This window comes from Pseudophryne corroboree, chromosome 10 (genome assembly GCF_028390025.1).
Source record: "Pseudophryne corroboree isolate aPseCor3 chromosome 10, aPseCor3.hap2, whole genome shotgun sequence".
In the NCBI taxonomy this organism is placed as follows: domain Eukaryota; kingdom Metazoa; phylum Chordata; class Amphibia; order Anura; family Myobatrachidae; genus Pseudophryne; species Pseudophryne corroboree.
Window position 1 is genome coordinate 296573893 of NC_086453.1, and position 21393 is coordinate 296595285.

The window sequence follows — 21393 nt, forward strand, 5'->3', positions numbered from 1 at the left end:
TCTCCACCCACCCCCACCCCTAACTCCCACGTTGCAGGTATGCTGTTGCCCAAACAGCATACCGAAATAAGTAAAAGTTTAAATGAAATTAAAGAAAAACTCTGGAGCTTGCAGAGTGTGCATTCTCTCCTTAGGGCACTTTTTTCTAAACTGCCTGTGGGAGGGGGCATAGAGGGGAGGAGCCAGCACACCCAGTTGAAGAAATTTAAAGTGCACCGGATCCTTTGGATCCGTCTATACCCCCATTGTACTAATCTGTCCCCAATATCCCTTATGGATGCTAGAGAAATTATGTTCAGTTGGGTCATGTTCTTTAAATGGAACTGTAAACTAATATATAATGTTTACCAAGCTGTAGTTGATGTAGACGTAAGGAGTCCATCAGAGATGTTCTGTGGTGTAGTGGTTGTGTGCTCTATTCCCACCTTTCTGCTACAAAATCAGGAGAAGGCATGGGCATTCTAAGCTAGTTAGTTGCAGAAGCACCCTCTTGTTATGGGGTAATAGAGACATATATATTAATGCATTTTTTTTTTTTTTTTAAGTTTTATAAACCTTTATCATGTAAAACAGTGGCTGGCCTTGGTGCCTCTGAGTGCTGGTGCGATGGGTACCTTTAATACTGTGTAACGCTTATGTTCTTCCAGTGTTCTCCTTAAGGCCAGAACACCTTTTCATTATCAAATGCAGCGTTAGAATAGTATCACTTCATTTTGATACATAATCAGTAGATGTTTTGTTAGCTGGTGGTTCATTGCTGCAATATTTTGAACCAAGACTGTAGAGAAAAGGTTACACTGACTTAACTTGGCTCAGTGACTTTAGCAAATATTTGCCGATCAAGCTACACAGCCTTGTTGTAGCTAAACAAATGCAGCATGTGTCACAGAAGCCAACTAGTATGGGGGAAATGCAAATCATATGCTTAATCCAAGTGTTAGGTGGCCATTCAATGAGCCATGAGGTTCCGTAGTGGCCTGGCCCATTAGGTTTTTGCGCACAAAATGGCGATTACGGATCAGATGGGAAAATAATCAGCAAGACTACTACAGAACCTTGCGGCTAATTAAATGGCCCACTTACGTTCCACATCAGATTTTTGGTATTGTGAGCCTTTTCCATGATGCCTCCATACTCTGTGACTCACACGTTAACTAACCTAGGATCAACCTTTTCAGTTCGGAGGCTGCCTGCATGCTTTATATAGATAGATCGTGCACCTGCTTTCAGCAGCTCTACATCTACGGTACTGAAAGCTGCTAGTTATGCACTTATATGCCCATATTAAGTATTACATTTTAAATGATTACCGGCAGACAAGCCGTGAAGTTGCTGATGCCTGTAAGTTGCAGTCTATTACAGTTACCCCTGTATTTTTAAATTGGGTAGAACCTGGCTTGCCTGGATCTACCTTTTTGTCAGCACTAAAGGATTCAGTGTAGTGGCTTTAATAAAACGGTTGCTGCTGCATCCTGCTTATTTACCTCCAGAAGCTGAAGACTTGAGACTTGGTAAGATCATCACAAAGGACACCCGCTTGGGTTAGAAGAGAGGAGATTTATCACACAGAAATGGAAAGGTTTCTTCACAGTTAAGGACAACACCTATTTGGAATTCCCTGCCTGAGAGAGTAGTAATGGCGGACTCTGTCACTACTTTTAAGAATGGGCAAGATAAATTCCTATTGGATAAGGATATACAGGGATATGGTGGGTAAATCAAGCACTGTAGCAATAGAACATAATATTAAAATAAAAATAAAAAAGAGTACTTGAAATAACGGCTAACCATTCACCCCGGCTAAAATTAGACTTAAAATGATTACAGTGTTAGGAGATCACTGACAGGTTGAACTCGATGGACAATTGTCTATTTTCAACCTCCTGAAACTGTCACTATGTAGATTAGAGAAGCTCTGCCCTGCATTGACCCTGGGATTGCCCTCTGTTGGGGTCGTCCTTGTGTGGTCACTGCAGCAACGTCACCGGAATTCCCCTTCAAAAAGGGACACTGCACATAGCGTCCACCTTGAATGCTGCCATTAGGATGCCAGGAACCAGTGAGACTGTTCTGGCACCTCAGCTGGGAACTAATGATGTCAACATCCCCAGAAGAACTTGGCCAGGCCGTAGGCAAATGGTTACTCAGGCATCAATAGAGTCAAAGGCAAGAGGTGCTGTTACTGTAATTATTATTTTCTGTGTAGCACCAACACTTGTGATATAGCAATAGGCAGCATAGACTTACCAGTTCGTGCACCAATAGCTGCAAGTCTAGTTTTCGGTAACAAGTTGGACAACACAATTTTATTTCTGTGATTGATCTGCTAGATGCTGCATTGTAATCTACAAAGAACTGGTCACTCCCCAGCAAATCTCTTATTTGTAGACTGTTTAATCTCACTGCTTCACTGTCTCATGTAAGTAGCATCATGCACAGTGAGCCTGGCATGGTCTGTAATTCTGTCCTTTGAGCTGCGATTGTCGCACCAGCCACCGTCTATTTATAGCAATATGACTTGTATTAAACTTCAGTTTCTCCCCAGAGATGTGAAGGAGCAGGTGCAGTTACACTGAGGGACATGCATGTTCTGAGTATAAACACCAGTGAGCCTGGGCGGTGTGTGAGGAGCTCGGCCGTTACCAGATTCTCAGTACTTCTGTTCTGTTACACGCTATCACTGGGGAAATCGCTTACTGATTGTTTTATAGTCCCAAAGCAGCCACTTGTAGAATAAAGGGAGACATTCACAACATTCCTCCATATATGCAATTTCTTATCCATAAACTAAGACCAGAATGGGTGAAAGTAATTGGTGCCGCTGCTGTGAGATTTTTGTTGTATACACAGAAATGGTGACCAGGCACCTATAACCCACAGTGACTTAGGCGAGTGCCGCTGAACGGGTTCACTATGGCTGGCCGGCGGTCGGGCTCCCGGCGACCAGCATACCGGCGCCGGGAGCCCGACCGCCGGCTGACCGACAGTGTGGCGAGCGCAAATGAGCCCCTTGCGGGCTCGCTGCGCTCGCCACGCTACGGGCACGGTGGCGCGCTACGCGCGCCACACTATTTTATTCTCCCTCTATGGGGGTCATGGACCCCCACGAGGGAAAATAAGTGTCGGTATGCCGGCGGTCGGGCTCCCGGCGCCGGTATACTGAGCGCCGGGAGCCCGACCGCCGGCATACAGAAGACCACCCCCGCTGAACAACGTAAAGTACCACCCCCTAGGACAGTGGTTTCCAAACATTTTTGAATCACGGCGCCCTAGAATGGGTTCACTACGGCTGGCCGGCGGTCGGGCTCCCGGCGACCAGCATACTGGCGCCGGGAGGCCGACCGCCGGCTTACCGACAGTGTGGCGAGCGCAAATGAGCCCCTTGCGGGCTCGCTGCGCTCGCCACGCTACGGGCACGGTGGCGCGCTACGCGCGCCACACTATTTTATTCTCCCTCTATGGGGGTCGTGGACCCCCACGAGGGAAAATAAGTGTCGGTATGCCGGCTGTCGGGCTCCCGGCGCCGGTATACTGAGCGCCGGGAGCCCGACCGCCGGCATACAGAAGACCACCCCCCTAGAATATCACAATTTTTTTCACGGCACCCCTAGGCCAAAAATTTCTAATTTAGAAAGAAATATTACATTAAGTAGATTGCGTTTATATGTCACCCTTAGAGTCAGTTGTGAGGTGAGGGACAAGATTTGCTTCTGTTCGGCTACATATTTTATGACTGGCAGCCACCAGCACTGGTTTTGCCTATTATATTGACCATGAATAATTTGAATTGGTCCTGGACCACCAACCCAGGGCACCCCTGCAAGTGTCCCGAGGCACCCCCCAGGGAGCCATGGCACACAGTTTGGGAACCTCTGCCCTAGAAGAATATTTGTCTCCTAGGTGGTGGCACTCAGGAACCCCGGCTATTCGTTTTGTTCTGCGGCTCAACCTTGTTCCTCACAGTCCCAGTAGAAAACTAGGAGATAGAAGTGGGAGGTTCTCCCACTTGTACCAACCCACTGCCTCCATTTAAAGGTGGTCAACAAAATTGGTTTACCAGAACTGTAAAGTCGCTGCATATGAAAGACCCTGAGAATCTGGCAAAGGGGATGAGGACACCTTGAATATATATATTTCTCTGACGTCCTAAGTGGATGCTGGGACTCCGTAAGGACCATGGGGAATAGCGGCTCCGCAGGAGACAGGGCACAAAAGTAAAGCTTTAGGATCAGGTGGTGTGCACTGGCTCCTCCCCCTATGACCCTTTTCCAAGCCTCAGTTAGATTTTTGTGCCCGAACGAGAAGGGTGCAGGCTAGGTGGCTCTCCTGAGCTGCTTAGAAGTAAAGTTTAAATAGGTTTTTTATTTTCAGTGAGACCTGCTGGCAACAGGCTTACTACATCGAGGGACTAAGGGGAGAAGAAGCGAACTCACCTGCGTGCAGAGTGGATTGGGCTTCTTGGCTACTGGACATTAGCTCCAGAGGGACGATCACAGGTACAGCCTGGATGGGTCCCGGAGCCGCGCCGCCGGCCCCCTTACAGATGCTGAAGAGTGAAGAGGTCCAGAAATCGGCGGCAGAAGACGTTCCTGTCTTCATTAAGGTAGCGCACAGCACTGCAGCTGTGCGCCATTGCTCCCAGCACACTTCACACTGCGGTCACTGAGGGTGCAGGGCGCTGGGGGGGGGGGGCGCCCTGGGCAGCAATGTAAATACCTCCTATGGCAAAAAATACATCACATATAGCCCCCGGGCTATATGGATGTATTTAACCCCTGCCAGTTTTCCAGATAAAAGCGGGAGAAGAGCCCGCCGAGAAGGGGCGGGGCCTATCTCCTCAGCACACGGCGCCATTTTCCCACACAGCTCCGCTGGTAGGAAGGCTCCCAGACTCTCCCCTGCACTGCACTACAGAAACAGGGTACAACAGAGAGGGGGGGCACTTATTTGGCAAAAAATATATATAAGCAGCTATAAGGGATAGACACTTATTATAAGGTTGTCCCTATACAGTTTATAGCGCTTTGGTGTGTGCTGGCAAACTCTCCCTCTGTCTCCCCAAAGGGCTAGTGGGGTCCTGTCCTCTATCAGAGCATTCCCTGTGTGTGTGCTGTGTGTCGGTACGTTTGTGTCGACATGTATGAGGAGAAAAATTATGTGGAGACGGAGCAGATTGTCTGTAATAGTGATGTCACCCCCTAGGGGGTCGACACCTGAGTGGATGTACTGTTGAAAATTACGTGACAGTGTCAGCTCTGTATAAAAGACAGTGGTTGACATGAGACAGCCGGCTACTCAGCTTGTGCCTGTCCAGACGTCTCATAGGCCGTCAGGGGCTCTAAAGCGCCCGTTACCTCAGATGGCAGATACAGACGCCGACACGGATACTGACTCCTGTGTCGACGGTGAAGAGACAACCGTGATTTCCAATAGGGCCACACGTTACATGATTGAGGCAAGGGAAAATGTTTACACATTTCTGATAATATGAGTACCACCAAAAAGGGGTATTATGTTTGGTGAGGAAAAACTACCTGTAGTTTTCCTGAATCTGAGAAATAAAATGAGGTGTGTGATGATGCGTGGGTTTCCCCCCGATAACAATTGATAATTTCTAAAAAGTTATTGGCAGTATACCTTTTCCCGCCAGAGGTTAGGGTGCGTTGAGAAACACCCCCTAGGGGGGATAAGGCGCTCACACGCTTGTAAGAACAAGGGCTCTACCCTCTCCTGAGATGGCCGCCCTTAAGGATCCTGCTGATAAAAAGCAGGAGGGTATCCTAAAATGTATTTACACACATACTGGTGTTATACTGCGACCAGCAATCGCCTCAGCCTGGATGTGCAGTGCTGGGTTGGCGTGGTCGGATTCCCTGACTGGAAATATTGATATCCTAGATAAGAACAGTATATTATTGCCTATAGAGCATTTAAAAGATGCATTTCTATATGCGTGATGCACAGCGGAATATTTGCCGACTGGCATCAAGTATAAGTGCGTTGTCCAATTCTAACAAACGGCATTGGTAAGTATTGCCTTAAAAAAGGGGACATTTGGGGTCGGTCTTTCAGACCTGGTGGCCACGGCAACAGCTGGAATATCCACGTTTGTACCCCAGGTCGCCTCTCAAATTATCAGGCGCAGTCCTTTGTTGGCAAGCGGACAAAAGGTTCCTCTTTTCTGCTCGTGACAGAGGGAGAGGAAAAAGGCTACAGAGATTAGCCAGTTCCCAGGAACAGAAACCCTTTCCCGCCTCTGCCAAGCCCTCAGTATGACGCTAGGGCTTTACAAGCTCAGGCACGGTGGGGGCCCGTTCTCAATGAATTTCAGTGCGCAGTGGGCTTACTCGCAAGTAGACCCCTGGATCCTTCAGGTAATATTTCAGGGGTACAAATTGAAATTCGAGACGTCTCCCCCTCGCCGTTTCCAAAAGTCGGTTTTACCGACGTCTCCCTCTGACAGGGAGGCAGTTTTGGAAGCCATTCACAAGCTGTATTCCCAGCAGGTGATAATCAAGGTACCCCTCCTGCAAAAGGGAACGGGGTATTATTCCACACTATTGTGGTACCGAAGCCAGACGGCTCGGTGAGACCGATTCTAAATCTAAAATCTTTGAACACTTACATACAGAGGTTCAAATTCAAGATTGAGTCACTCAGAGCAGTGATTGCGAACCTGGAAGAAGGGGACTACATGATGTCTCGGGACATCAAGGATGCTTACCTTCATGTCAAAAAATTTACCCTTCTCACCAAGGGTACCTCAGGTTATGGTACAGAACTGTCACTATCAGTTCAGACGCTGCCGTAGGGATGGTCCACGGCACCCCGGGTCTTTACTAAAGTAATGACCGAAATGATGATATTCCTTCGAAGGAAGGGAATTTTAGTTATTCTTTACTTGAACGATTCCCTGATAAGGGTAAGATCCAGGGAACAGTTGGAGGTCAGTGTAGCACTATCTCAGGTAGTGTTGCGGCAGCACGATTGGATTCTCAATATTCCAAAATCGCAGCTGGTTCCGACGACTTGTCTTCTGTTCCTAGGGATGATCCTGGACACAGTCCAGAAGGAAGGTGTTTCTCCCGGAGGAGAAAGCCAGGGAGTTATCCGAGCTAGTCAGGAACCTCCTAAAACCGAGCCAAGTCTCAGTGCATCAATGCACAAGGGTTCTGTGTAAAAATGGTGGCTTCCTAGGAAGCAATCCCATTCGGCAGATTCCACGCAAGAACTTTCCAGTGGGACCTACTGGAAAAATGGTCCGGGTCGCATCTTCAGATGCATCAGCGGATAACCCTGTCACCAAGGACAGGGGGGTATCCCTCCTGTGGTGGTTGCAGAGTGCTCATCTTCTAGAGGGCCGCAGATTCGGCTTTCAGGACTGGGTCCTGGTGACCACGGATGCCAGCCTGCGAGGCTGGGGAGCAGTCACACAGGGAAGGAATATCCAGGGCTTATGGTCAAGCCTGGAGACATCACTTCACATAAATATCTGAAGCTAAGGGCCATTTACAATGCTCTAAGCTTAGCAAGACCTCTGCTTCAAGGTCAGCCGGTGTTGATCCAGTCGGACAACATTACGGCAGTCACCCACGTAAACAGACAGGGTGCCACAAGAAGCAGGAGGGCAATGGCAGAAGCTGCAAGGATTCTTCGCTGGGCGGAAAACCATGTGATAGCACTGTCAGCAGTATTCATTCCGGGAGTGGACAACTGGGAAGCAGATTTCCTCAGCACGACCTCCACCCGGGAGAGTGGGAACTTCACCCAGAAGTCTTCCACATGATTATAAACCGTTGGGAAAAACTCGACAGGTATTGCGCCAGGTCAAGGGACCCTCAGGCAATAGCTGTAAAGGCTCTGGTAACACCGTGGGTGTACCAATCAGTGTATGGGTTCCCTCCTCTGCCTCTCATACCCAAGGTACTGAGATTGATAAGATGGAGAGGAGTAAGCACTATATTCGTGGCTCCAGATTGGCCAATAAGGACTTGGTAACCGGAACTTCAAGAGATGCTCACGGAGGATCCGTAGCCTCTACCTCTAAGAAGGGACCTGCTCCAGCAAGGACCCTGTCTGTTCCAAGACTTACCGCGGCTGCGTTTGACGGCATGGCGGTTGAACGCCGGATCCTGAAGGAAAAAGGCATTCCGGTTGAAGTCATCCCTATCCTGATCAAAGCCAGGAAGGATGTAACCGCAAAACATTATCACCGCATTTGGCGAAAATATGTTGCGTGGTGCGAGGCCAGTAAGGCCCGACGGAGGAAATTCAACGATTCCTACATTTCCTGCAAACAGGAGTGTCTATGGGCCTGAAATTGGGGTCCATTAAGGTTCAAATTTTGGCTCTGTCAATTTTCTTCCAAAAAGAACTAGCTTCAGTCCCTGAAGTTCAGACGTTTGTAAAAGGGGTACTGCATATACAGTCTCCTTTGGTGCCTTCAGTGGCACCTTGGGATCTCAATGTAGTTTTTGGGTCCCAAAAGTCACATTGGTTTGACCCACTTAAATCTATGGAGTTAAAATATCTCACAGGAAAAGTGGTCATGCTGTTGGCTCTGGCCTGGGCCAGGCGCGTGTCAGAATTGGCGGCTTTATCCTGTAAAAGCCCTTATCTGATTTTCCATTCGGAGAGGGCGGAATTGAGGACTCGTCCTCAGTTTCTCCCTAAGGTGGTTTCAGCGTCCATCTGAATCAACCTATTGTGGTGCCTGCGGCTACTAGGGACTTGGAGGACTCCAAGTTGCTAGACGTTGTCAAGGCCGGAAAATATATGTTTCCAGGACGGCTGGAGTCAGAAAATCTGACTCGCTGTTTATCCTGTATGCACCCAACAAGCTGGGTGCTCCTGCTTCTAAGCAGACGATTGCTCGTTGGATTTGTAGTACAATTCAGCTTGCACATTCTGTGGCAGGCCTGCCACAGCCAATATCTGTTAAAGCCCATTCCACAAGGAAAGTGGGCTCATCTTGGGCGGCTGCCCGAGGGGTCTCGGCTTTACAACTTTGCCGAGCAGCTACTTGGTCAGGGGCAAACACGTTTGCTAAATTCTACAAATTTGATACCCTGGCTGAGGAGGACCTGGAGTTCTCTCATTCGGTGCTGCAGAGTCATCCGCACTCTCCCGCCCGTTTGGGAGCTTTGGTATAATCCCCATGGTCCTTGCGGAGTCCCAGCATCCACTTAGGACGTCAGAGAAAATAAGAATTTACTTACCGATAATTCTATTTCTCGTAGTCCGTAGTGGATGCTGGGCGCCCATCCCAAGTGCGGATTGTCTGCAATACTTGTATATAGTTATTGTTACAATAACATCGGGTTGTTTATTGTTGTGAGCCATCTTTCAGAGGCTCCTACGTTTTATCATACTGTTAACTGGGTTCAGATCACAAGTTGTATGGTGTGATTGGTGTGGCTGGTATGAGTCTTACCCGGGATTCAAAATCCTTCCTTATTATGTACGCTCGTCCGGGCACAGTATCCTAACTGAGGCTTGGAGGAGGGTCATAGGGGGAGGAGCCAGTGCACACCACCTGATCCTAAAGCTTTACTTTTGTGCCCTGTCTCCTGCGGAGCCGCTATTCCCCATGGTCCTTACGGAGTCCCAGCATCCACTACGGACTACGAGAAATAGAATTATCGGTAAGTAAATTCTTATTTTTAAAAAAAAAAAGAGAAATGACACAACTGTCCTTTAATGTATAAATGCATACAGTCCCTGTCCTGTGCCTTTATAAAGTGGCTAGTTTAAAGTCCCTTTCGGATTTTAAAGCATGGGTGATTTTACGAAGGCTACACACAATGCAAAATTGCACAACCCCCCACTCCACTCTTCCCATCTCGGCATGCTGGGGCTTGCTGAGAGTCGAAGACCGTATCATGAACACTGCAGTCCCAGCATGTCCTGTTAATAGGTCCTGAATAATGGCTAGTCCAGTGGTTCCCAAACTGGGTGCCTCAGGACACTAGCAGGTGTGCCTTGGATTGGTGGTCCAGGACCAATTCAATCTATTTTTGGTCAAACAGAAGCAAATATTGTCTCGCAACACACTAAAGATACTGAGGATGACACAGAAACATAATTGACTTATTGTTTTTTAAACTTCTCAAAGAAACTTTTGGCCTAGGGGTGCCATGAAAAAATTCTGATACTCTAGGGTGCCATGATTAAAAAAAGTTTGGGAACCGCTGGTCTAGTCTAGGCAATGCATGCTTGCTTATCTCCCCCCCCCCCCCCCCCCCCCCTCCCCTCTTCCACCCATTCATCATTATTCATATATGATTACACATTTCTACAGTTTTCGCCCCACATATATTATCATTTCTGTTTTTGGCTGCAGACCATAGTCACTTGTCCCTGATGAGAAAACTTTTGACATGAGCAGTAAATGAAATATTGCAGCAGGCATGGCGATATTGCAATGTTTGCACTCTGTCTTCCCATTATAGATGGCTCTCTGTTAAGATGAATCCTTGTAGTTTTACCGACACCAATGTTCTTGTATGTGATCATCTGTTTTCTATCTGGAGTACTACAAACTATTTACTAAACTCAATGACTATACCATCACAAGTAACGTGTATTAGTGTTTGGGTTTGGCGGAGGTAGCTTTAATTGAGTTTTCTGTAATAATGCAATAAGGAGAAAGCTATAAAGAACTAAACTTCTAATCCTGCATGGCCTCATGAATCCGGGGATCTGCTGAGGGCCGGAACTTTCCGGGGGCCTGCACTGAGTGAGTGGGATTGTCACGAAAGGTAGTGGCCATTAAAAAATAAATGAATTGTGTGTGTGTGTAGGGTTATAATCACACTGGGTGGAACTCGGTACTCCATGGGAATATTGACCAGCCTGTTGAAAGGTAAACACTTTTGACTACCGGCATAAAACTTTGATTTATTTTGTCTTTACTTGTATTCCAGGAGGGTCTGATGGATCCCGGCTTTATGACTGTGTCTGGAGATACAATTCCAGCGTGAATGAATGGACTGAGGTGTCACCAATGCTAAAGCCCCGGGAATACCACAGCTCCACGGTGCTGAAAGGCCTCCTCTACGTTATTGCCTCCGACAGCACAGAACGTTACAACAACAGCATAGACTCCTGGGAGTCTTTGCGGCCTATGCTGTACCCAATGGATAACTGTTCTACCACCTCCTGCCGGGGCAAGCTCTATGCCATCGGCTCTCTAGAGGGCAAGGAGACCATGGTCATGCAGTGCTATGATCCAGAGAGTGACTTGTGGTCCTTGGTCAACTGTGGCCGGCTGCCACCTTGGTCCTTTGCACCAAAGACTGTGACACTTAATGGATTAATTTATTTTGTCAGGTGAGTCTTGCCAATACTAGTACATTTGGGGAGGGTTTGGAAGGAGGAATCACATTACTGTAGGACTTCTCTTTTTTTAATACTGTCATCACCTTTACAGTTGTGTTATCAATACCATCCTAGAAGAAAACTCACAGTAGTCTATCCATTCGCTACTGTAACTTTAAAAACACTATAACATATTCCTCCCGCATAAAGTTTCAATAGCCAGGTTCTAATTTCATACATTGAGGAATCCAAATAAATGTATTCTAGAACTCTTACCACTTGACATTTTATATAAGATTTGTGAACTTATTTAAAAAAAAAAAAAATCCCTATTGGAAGATTATAATTGATTGCATAATTGTTCCATCACGACCGTTAATAATTGCGGCAGTGCCTAGATTGTTAATGCGTAGGCCCCTAAATCTTGATATGATTATCTGCCTTCAGTGGACATAAAACTCGTTGCTGACTGGCCACCTGTGTATAAGTAATGTTTCAGTTGATTTAAAAATAAATACACCCGTCCGAAAATGCACTGTGGGACATCTCAAAATAAGGTGCTTCATCGTGATCAAAGAACATTAAAAGCAAGTTTAACAAAAAGCTGTTTAACCCCTTGACTGGCATGGTCGCACCACTATGACGCGCTGGTCTCTGTGTGACCCGCTCTGTGTTTTAATGGGGGAAGAGGGGAGTTTATTAAACATGTTTTGTTTTTCTGCTAAGTGTGTGTGTGTGTGTGTGTGTGTGTGTGTATTAAGAAGAGTTAAGACTACTGGTTTTTTTTTTTAATGCCGATGGGGGGGTGGGATGTTATTTTATAATGGAGGCCTATGAACAAGGGATGGGTGGGGGGGTTTGCGGGGGTCAAATGTTCAACACCCATGATATGAGTCCACTTTGGAGGGAGGCAACACCCATTTCTCTAAAACTAGCAATTTTAGTATCTGCAGAATGGCACATTTCCAAGGTATTGCAGAGAGGTGGGAGCATAATTCTGCTTCAAGCTCTAGAACAGTGGTTCCCAAACTCAGTCCTCAGCGACCCTCAACAATTACCTAGCAGGTGCACAGGTATATTCATTACTCACTGACACATTTTAAAAGATCCACAGGTGGAGCTCATTATTTAACTTTTGATTCTGAGGAGACCTGGAAAACGTGAACCGTTGGGATCCTTGAGAAGCGAGTTTTGGATCACTGCTCTACAGTATCGTTCAAAGCAGAGGACAAGAGTCCTATAACTTGGAACAAGACTAATATTCAAGCAGTACAATGCCGAAAACCTATAGTAAAACCCACATTGCCATGGCATAAAAACTCAAGTAGTTCAACCACAGTCCTCCATCCACCCTCATGGAACTAGAGCCATATTGGGAAGATGACTTGGGCAGAAATTGGAAATTCTCCCTAAAAAAAACTGTCATCTCTTACACACTTTTCACACAGAGATTTTGCCCCAGTATATTGCAGTGGCAAGCTGAGTCAACCTGGATCCTTCCTCTGTGTGAAAGGGTCTACAAGGGTCCACATTGCAGGGGCCTTGACCCCGGTCGCCACCAGGGTTATTCCCAGGTCCGAATTGGGTTGCTTCCATAGTGAAATGTGCAACCAGTGGTGCCAAGAGGGGAGAAAGAGGGAAATAATTACCCTGGCCCAGGTCTGATGGACCTTTTTTTTTTTTTCTAACGGTGCATGGCCATGCCTCCTGTGATTAGGCCACTCCCCCTGAAAAGTACCTGGACCCAGCCAGGCTCTCTACTGCCCTGGGTGCAACTCAGATTTGTTGATCCAGTATGCTGCATCTAGAGGCCCGCCTCAAGGGAGTGTCTGCAGTGACGTGCAGGGAAAACACGGGTTCAGTGTGACAGGGGTTGACCCAGGAATAACCTGGGACTAAAGTGCAGTGTGAAAGGGGTATAGGAGCTGTGACCCGGCTCCAGGAAAAAGCAGGGACAAAGCCCTGGCTTTGGTATAAAAGTGGTATACTTAAGGTATAAAATCAAGGAGGTGTGAATACTTCAATAATCCGTTATTGGCTGATTGTTTTTTATTAAGAGGTTTCTTGGGGTTATTGTTTGACATTAAAGTATTGGTCAGTTGTAAGACTTCTTAGTATATCCTGCTTGTTTCTGTGTTATAAGAAAACGTGCGATGCCAAAGGGGTGAAGACTGCTTATTATGGCGACCTCCTCAGCGCAACAGAACAAAGCCTTGTGTAGCACACGGTGTCAGTTTTCCAAGTCCTCTTCCAGCTAGCTCTGTACTTTGCATCCGTCCAAAGCTCCCTCAGACTATTTTTCAGAAGTATAAATATAGAAGGCTGTGGGATATAAAACCCTATCTTGGCAGCACTGTTCTCCCTCACAAGAACATTGCATTCCCTTAAACACCCTGAACATAAACACGGCTGAGGAAGACATTGCCACTAAATATAATGTTTAATGCTCTGATCCACAGAGGTTACCTCTGAGGCATCATGTCTAGCCGACATAAACCAAGACCCAGTAATGCCTGTTTACATGTCGTTCCTCAGTAGTTTACCATGACTATTCTTAAGACGGCAGCTGCTGATCCCTCCGCCAGTGACCACTAATGCTCCACACCTGTTCCTTTCACACACACATTTTTCCTATAATAAAAGCAGGAGAAAAGTCTGCAAGATCATGTTCCACGGTTGCTGGAAAACAACTGAGCAACATGTTTTGTGCAGGCACTTTTATCTCTGGAATAACCCTTGATTTATTGTTATGATTCTGCACTGGGCAAGATAATTACTCCTTGACTGTGGGAGTCCAGCATGGAATAATGTGTCCAGTTCTGGAGACCATGGTGGTCATTATGAGTTGATCGCAGCCAGCAACTTTTTGCTGCTGCTGCGATCAGCTAGTACACGCCTATGGGGGAGTGTATTTTAGCTTAGCAGGGCTGCGATCGCTTGTGCAGCCCTGCTAAGCAAAAAATTTTTTCACTCAAACCAAGACTAGGCCTATACCTACTTACCCTGTGCGATGGATCCAGCGATGATGGGCTCGGCTTTGACGTCACTCCTCCGCCCTCCGTTCACCTGGGCACGCCTGCGTTTTACTCACCACTCCCCGAAAACGTCTTCAAACGGTCCGGATCCGCCCTGCACCGCCCTCTTCCTGTCAATCTTCTTTGCGGTCCGTCCTGCGACCGCTTTCTGCTTTAGCCGGGACGTAGGTCGCCGGGCAACGTAGCGCGCGCACACTGCGTCCGCCGCGCATTCCGCACCCGTTCGCACCGCAGCAATAAACCGCTGCGTGCGAACGGGTCAGAAGGACCCCCCCATATCTCCAGAAGGATATAAATACATTAGAGAGTGTACAAAGAAGGGCAACTAAAATGGTGCATGGCCTACATCACAGAACTTACCCGGAAAGGCTAAAAGATCTTAACATGTATAGTATGGAGGAGAGAAGGGAAAGGGGAGACATGATAGAAACTTTCAAATATACCAAAGGTTTTAACAAAGTTCAGGAGGGAAACATTCTTCAAAGGAAGAGAAGTATTTGAACTCAAGGACATACACTGAAACTGGAGGGGGGGAGGTTCAGGGGAAATTTAAGGAAACATTACTTCACAGAAAGAGTAGTGGATAAGTGAAATAGCCTCCCATCAGAGGTGGCAGAGGCTAAGACTGTAGAGCAATTTAAACATGCTTGGGATAGGCATATGAATATCCTTACAAAGAATTAAGGTTCAAAAAGGGTTGAGATTACCTAAAGGATAAAAAAGGGGCAGACTAGATGGGCCAAGTGGTTCTTATCTGCCGTCAAATTCTATCTTTCTATGACTTCCAGATTTCCTACTCACGTTGGGAGCAGTCAGCTGTCATCTCTCTAGATCAGGGGTTACCAACCATGGTTGTTGAGACATACTAAAGCTGCATACACATGATAAGAATATCTGTCCAGTCTTTCTCTGGAGCTAAAATCTGGTAATGTATGGGAGCAAATGACAGCCATTTGTTCCCAAAAGTTGGAAAATGGGCAAAAATTGTCAAATGGATCTAACCAATTTATGTGAACTTGTGGGGTTTTTTTTGCCTGGTTTCCAGTGTTTGGGGGAAAATGGTCAGTAGTCATCTGCTCCCATACATTACCAGATTTTCGTTCCAACCAGAAAGATTCGACAGATAATCTTAGTGTGTATCCGGCTTTACAGTCCAGGTTTTAAGTATAGCCATACTTAAGCACAGGGGACAAATTAGTACCTCATCTGTTTTTTTTTTTTAAATAGAGTAATTTTTATTCGCCACAAAATTAGAGATACAGACATTTCAGAATACATTACTGGTCATAGTGTATAATCACAGTATTCAGTCATTCATAATATCTTTATGGTATTATACATGCATGAATGAAATTCCCCATATTACCATTTCCGTGCGGTCTTCCCGCGGTATACATATTGTTTGTAGTCTGTAGCCAAGTCATGGTTCACATACTTAACATTTTTCAAGTTTTCTCCCCCCACCTTATGTGTAATTACCCCGTCTAGTGAGCCGTATATAGCCCGCAACCCCACTACCCCCGAACTAACCCTCTAAACAAACTCAAGCCTAGTCAAGCTGATGTGTGCATGGTGTGATGCGACAGCTAAGTATTTAAGCAACTGCGTTAGGAGAGGTAAAGGGTTCGGCCCAACGCCCCGGGGCCCAAACAGCGCCCCTGCAGCAATGGCCAGTGCCCGTTACATTTGAAGGGCAAGGGAGGAGTATGTGGAAGTGATCCAAGGAGACCAAATCTTCTCGTATCTGGTAAGGGCATTATATTTCATATATACATATCGTTCTTTTAATAGGGTATCATTGATCAAACTTTTAAGAGCAGGTATTGTGGGAGGGCTGGGGGCCATCCATGTCCGCGCGATACACACTTTTGCAAGTGCGCATACGCTGCGGGCATACATGTTTTCCCATCTAGACCCAGAATCCGAGTCACCCACCCCCAGAATGCAAAATCTCGGAGTCAGCATTCCCCTCTGTGTTCCCGTGTGTTCCAGAATCGACCTGACCCCAGCCCAGAACACCTGTAGCAACGGGCATTCCCATATGAGGTGCCAGAATGTGCCTCCGGCAGCCCCGCACTTGGGACAAACATCAACATTATCAGACCTGAATCTGGCCAGCCTGCTCGGTGTCATGTATGATCTATGCAGAATGAAAAGCTGTATCTGCTGAAACCGTAGCGATTTGGTGACCTGGCTCGGATTGCCCAGAGCGCCCTCCCAGTCTTCCCCGTCTATGGGACCCAAGTCACACTCCCAGTTCGCCCGAAGATTCGAGAGCGGGTCTGCATGTATTGTTTGAAGGAGGTATGAGTAGGTGAAGGAAATTACCTTGACTCGACCCAGTGTTTGTAGAAATGTTTTGATGGGAAATGGGAGGAGCGCCGGGGGGGAGTCTCCAAATTGCGCCTGCAAGGCGTGCCTGAGCTGTAAAAATCTGTAGAAGTAAGAGTTCGGGAGTCCAAACTCCTCCTTTAATTGGTGGAATGATTTCAATGAACCGTCACTATATAATTGGGACAGTGAGTCTATCGAATACGGAGCCCATACCTCCCCGCCCTCTAGGGACCTCAGTTCATTAAGCATTGTGGAGTGCCATAGGGGAGTATCAGGGTCCATGCCTTCATACCCGAGTAGGCCCTTCAATGCTAGCCATATTCTCATCGCCTGAAAGACAATAGGAGGTAAAAATCTGGAAGGGTTTTCCCCCACCAGGACCTGTGCCGGGGAAAGGTCTGGGTAATAGCATTGAAGGAACGCCCGGCCCAGCCCAGCCCCACCCCCCTCCCGAAGCCACATATTGATATGTGATAGCTGAGCAGCATAATAATATAGTTGGAAGTGGGGCAAGGCCAGACCGCCGTCCCCTTTCTGCCTGGTGAGGGTGGTTAATTTAATTCTAGCTCTTTTATTGGCCCATACAAAGGAGGACAGGACGCTATTTAATTTCCTGAAGAAGGCTGGAAAAATGAACACAGGGGACTGTAGTAGAACATACAATAGTTTAGGCAGGACTACCATTTTAATAAGGCCGACCCTGCCCGTCATTGTCAGTGGTAGCTTACCCCAGGCTCTAGATTTGCGCACTACTGTTTGTACTAGGGGGTCGAGGTTTAAGGGCACAAAGTCTGATGGGTCGTTTGTAATTAGAATTCCGAGGTACTTAAACTGAACTGTCCAGCACAGTGGCAGGGATATTTTCGGAATCTGAGGGAGGGGGCCTATAATGGGCATAATAAATGATTTAGTCCAATTTATGCGGAGACCCGAATACCCACCGAATGTCTCGATGACCCGCAGCACAGTGGGCATCTCTACTGCGTAGTCTTGAAGGAATAACAACAAGTCATCCGCATAAAGGGCTATCTTGTCAGTACAGGGGCCGGTACCTATTCCCCCAATGTCCGGGTGCGATCTGATCAGGCAAGCGAGAGGCTCTATGGCTATGGCAAACAGGGCAGGAGAGAGGGGGCATCCTTGTCTGGTGCCCCGTGTCAAAGGGAAGGAGGAGGAAATGTAGCCGTTCACCAAGACCCTGGCGCGTGGATTCTGGTATAGTAGTTTGATCCATTGAATAAAGTTTGGGCCGAAGCCCATGTTCCTCATGACTCCCCACAGGTAAGGCCATTCAACGCTGTCGAATGCCTTGGCTGCATCCAATGAGACTACAGCCGCGTCCGAGGGGAAGTCGCGGGGGGCCTGCAAAATGGTGTATAGCCTGCGCAAGTTAATGGATGTGGATTTCCCAGGCATGAAGCCGGTTTGATCCGGATGAATTATAGATTCAATTACTAGGTTGAGTCGGACCGCAAGAATTTTCGCCAGGATCTTGGCGTCAGTGGGGATAAGGGAGATTGGCCTGTAGGAGTCCAACAACTTGGGGTCCTTTCCAGGCTTTGGAAGCATTATAAGGATCGCCTCGGACATCGAGGGAGGAAGGCTGTTAGTGGCAGTCATTTTAACGTACGTGTCAAGCAGCTGGGGACCAAAGAACTCTATGTACTGTTTATATAGTTCCGTGGGAATACCGTCACTGCCCGGGGATTTACCTCTAGGAGACACCTCCACCGCCGACACCACCTCTTCCAGGGTCAGAGGCGCGTCTAATGCGTCTCTGGCCTCATGGGAGAGTTTAGAAAGGGGAATGTTTGTCAGGTACAGGTCAAGTTCCTCCGTGGAGCATGTCAGTCTACTGTCGTATACTTCTCTGAAGTATTCGAGGAACATCTGAGCGATGTCGGGGGTGGCATCTACCGTGGAGCCGCCTGGGTCTAGCATTTGCGCTATCGTGGTCCCAGGTCGATCGTAGTGCACTAAGTGGGCCATCAGGCTACCTGGTCTGTCCGCCTGCATATATATGTTAGTAGCCCTAAACAAAAGGGAACGTGCGTTTATATCTGAAAGGTGGGCCAGCCAGGCCTCCTGAGCCGCAAGCCAGCGGGCCCTCAGCTCAGGAGTACCCTCTGTCAGGTAACGCATCTCCAGATCTCTACACTCAGTCTCAAGCTGTCTTTCCGTCGCCCTTCTAGCCACCTTGCAGGCTGCAATTTTGCCGATCATTGTACCTCGCAAATACGCCTTGAACGCGTCCCAGACAGCCGGGGCCGGGGCCGATCCCACATTGTCTGCAAAAAATCCCTCCCATGTGGACACCAACTCCGGGCATTCGCCCAGCTGGGCCAGCCAGGAAGGGTGTAGCCGCCAATATGACTGTCCCCTCTGACATTCCCCATCTATTGAGAGCACCAGGGGCGAGTGATCTGACACCCCCCGTGCCTCGTAGCGGACATCCGTCACGCCAGGCAAAAGCCCAGGCGAGACCAGGGCCAGGTCGATTCTAGAAAAAGAGCCATGTGTACCCGAATAACAGGAGTATTGCCTAAGACTAGGATTCCGAATTCTCCAGACGTCTACCCATTGCATACCGTCTAGAAAGTCTGCGAATTTAGATCCCGATGAGGCTGAACCACCCCCCGTCCCTTGATCCCGGGGAGCCCTCCATCTGTCTAAGGAGGCATCCAACACAGCGTTGAAGTCCCCCAAGCAGATGACAGGGGTGTGTGGGGAGGAGGCAACAAACAAGGCGGCCTTTTGCAGGACATCATATGAAAACGGGGGGGGAACATACACAGACAACAGGAAAAAATTACGTGAGAACAATTTACATTCTATGAACACGTATCTACCATGTGGATCTGTATTTACCCTAATCATCTCAAACTGCACAGTCCTCTTAATCATTACCGACACCCCTCGGGAATAGGAGGAGTGCGAGGAATGATATGCCCAGCCCACCCAAGGCCTACGGAGCGACAACAGCCTATTTCCCTCCAAATGGGTTTCGCTTAAACAGATAATATCCGGGCAATATTTCTTGATCATCTTAAACACTAAGGATCGCTTTACTTTGTTGTTAATGCCCCGGACATTCCACGACAAGATTTTTAAGGGAGGCATGTCAGCCAAGTCATCAGCTGGGGCGCAACACTCCTATCTACCACCCAACCCCCCGGCTCCTTACTCGCGCAGTCGCGCCGTCCACCGGCCCCGGACCTCAAGCCAAACCCCTGGAAACAGTGCAACCCCACCACACCCTCCGAATAGCTAATATGTAGGCTTCTTAAATTCAAAACATAAAACAGAAAAACTACTGGGGGACCAACAGCAGCCCCCCGGCATCCCCCCTCCCCGTATACCTCCCCGAACTGTGGCATACCTAGATCCCTAACCGAACTCTAGCCCTGGAGAACCCAAAGCCTACGGCAACACTGTACTAGGCGTACAGATCAAACAACCCAAAATATTTAAACCCTTATACGTTATACGTTTATAACACTTCTCAGCAAAGTCCAGAACCACTAAACGAGAGGAAGCTCCCTGGACTTATACTTGCGAGTTGTAGGCCCATAAAGGAAGGCGACCCGATGTCAGTCTGGAGCCAGCTGGCGTGCCCCCGGAGCATATCTGTCCAACCAGGAAGCCGCTTCCCTGGGCGAGCTGAAGAATTTGGTCTCCCCATCCGCCACCACTCGCAACCTGGAGGGAAACAGCATTGAATAGGATATATTCAGGTCACGAAGGCGTCGCTTTATGGGGAGAAACTGTGCTCTGTCTTTTTGGACGTCCGCTGCAAAGTCCGTAAATGCCGACACCCGGATTCCATTCCGTATCAGGGGACCCTTCACACGTCCCAGGCGCAGGACGGAGTCCCGGTCCTTGTAGTGCAGGAATTTTGCTATAAAAGTTCGTGGTGGGGCACCTGGTGGTAAAGGCCGGAAGGGCACGCGGTGGGCCCGCTCCACTGCAAACTGAGATGTAAAGGATTCAGCACCATATGCCTCTTTTAACCAGGATTCCAGGAAATCCTCGGGGTGTGCCCCTTCTTCTTTTTCGGGGAGGCCTACGAACCTCACGTTGTTTCTGCGGAGTCTGCCCTCCATGTCCAGGAGTTTGGCTTGTATCGTTGTGACCTGCTGTGTAACCGCAGACACCGATTGTTGCAGAGGGCCGCTGAGGTCTTCCAGGTTGGAGACCCTTGTCTCGGTTTCGCCCACCCTCTCCCGTACTCGCTGGACGTCCTGTCGCAGCAGTGATAAATCGCACTGCACCTTCTCCATCTTGTCCGATAGGCGTTGCTCGCTGGCCGCTATGGCCTCCAGGACCTGCTGGATGGAGGGTGCAGACGGCTGCGTATTCGCCCCCGAGTCGGCCCCAGCCGATGGATCCATTCTGGCAGGGGGGGAAGGCTTAGGAGATGACTGCGTCGACTGAGATGTAGGCTGTCGGGCAAACTTCTCCAGTTTAGCCGCGGCCGCACTCTGGCCGCCCCTCACCATCTTGTGGGGGTCCAGCTGTAATGAGAGTCCCGTTATTCAGTGTCAAAAGTATAACAGTGGAAGGTAAATGCAGCAACAGCAGCACGACAGTCTCTGGGAAAGCCAGACGTTGTAATGAAGGGAGAGGGGAGAAGGGGGACCCGGGGGGTCCAATGGTATAAATAAATATGTCCAGTGTGTGGTATTCCAGCAGTATAAGCAGTAGG

The 21393-nt window shown here is 48.2% G+C and overlaps 1 protein-coding gene across 2 annotated transcripts in view; it reads left to right on the forward strand.

The window, feature by feature from the left end:
* Positions 1–21393, forward strand: part of KLHL21 (kelch like family member 21) — a 108182-nt gene that overhangs the window by 81714 nt on the left and 5075 nt on the right. For both annotated transcript variants that reach the window (XM_063943397.1, XM_063943396.1), the window contains exon 3: positions 10926–11331. In XM_063943397.1, coding sequence (XP_063799467.1) covers positions 10926–11331 — 406 coding nt within the window. The remainder of the gene's footprint in view (positions 1–10925; positions 11332–21393) is intronic.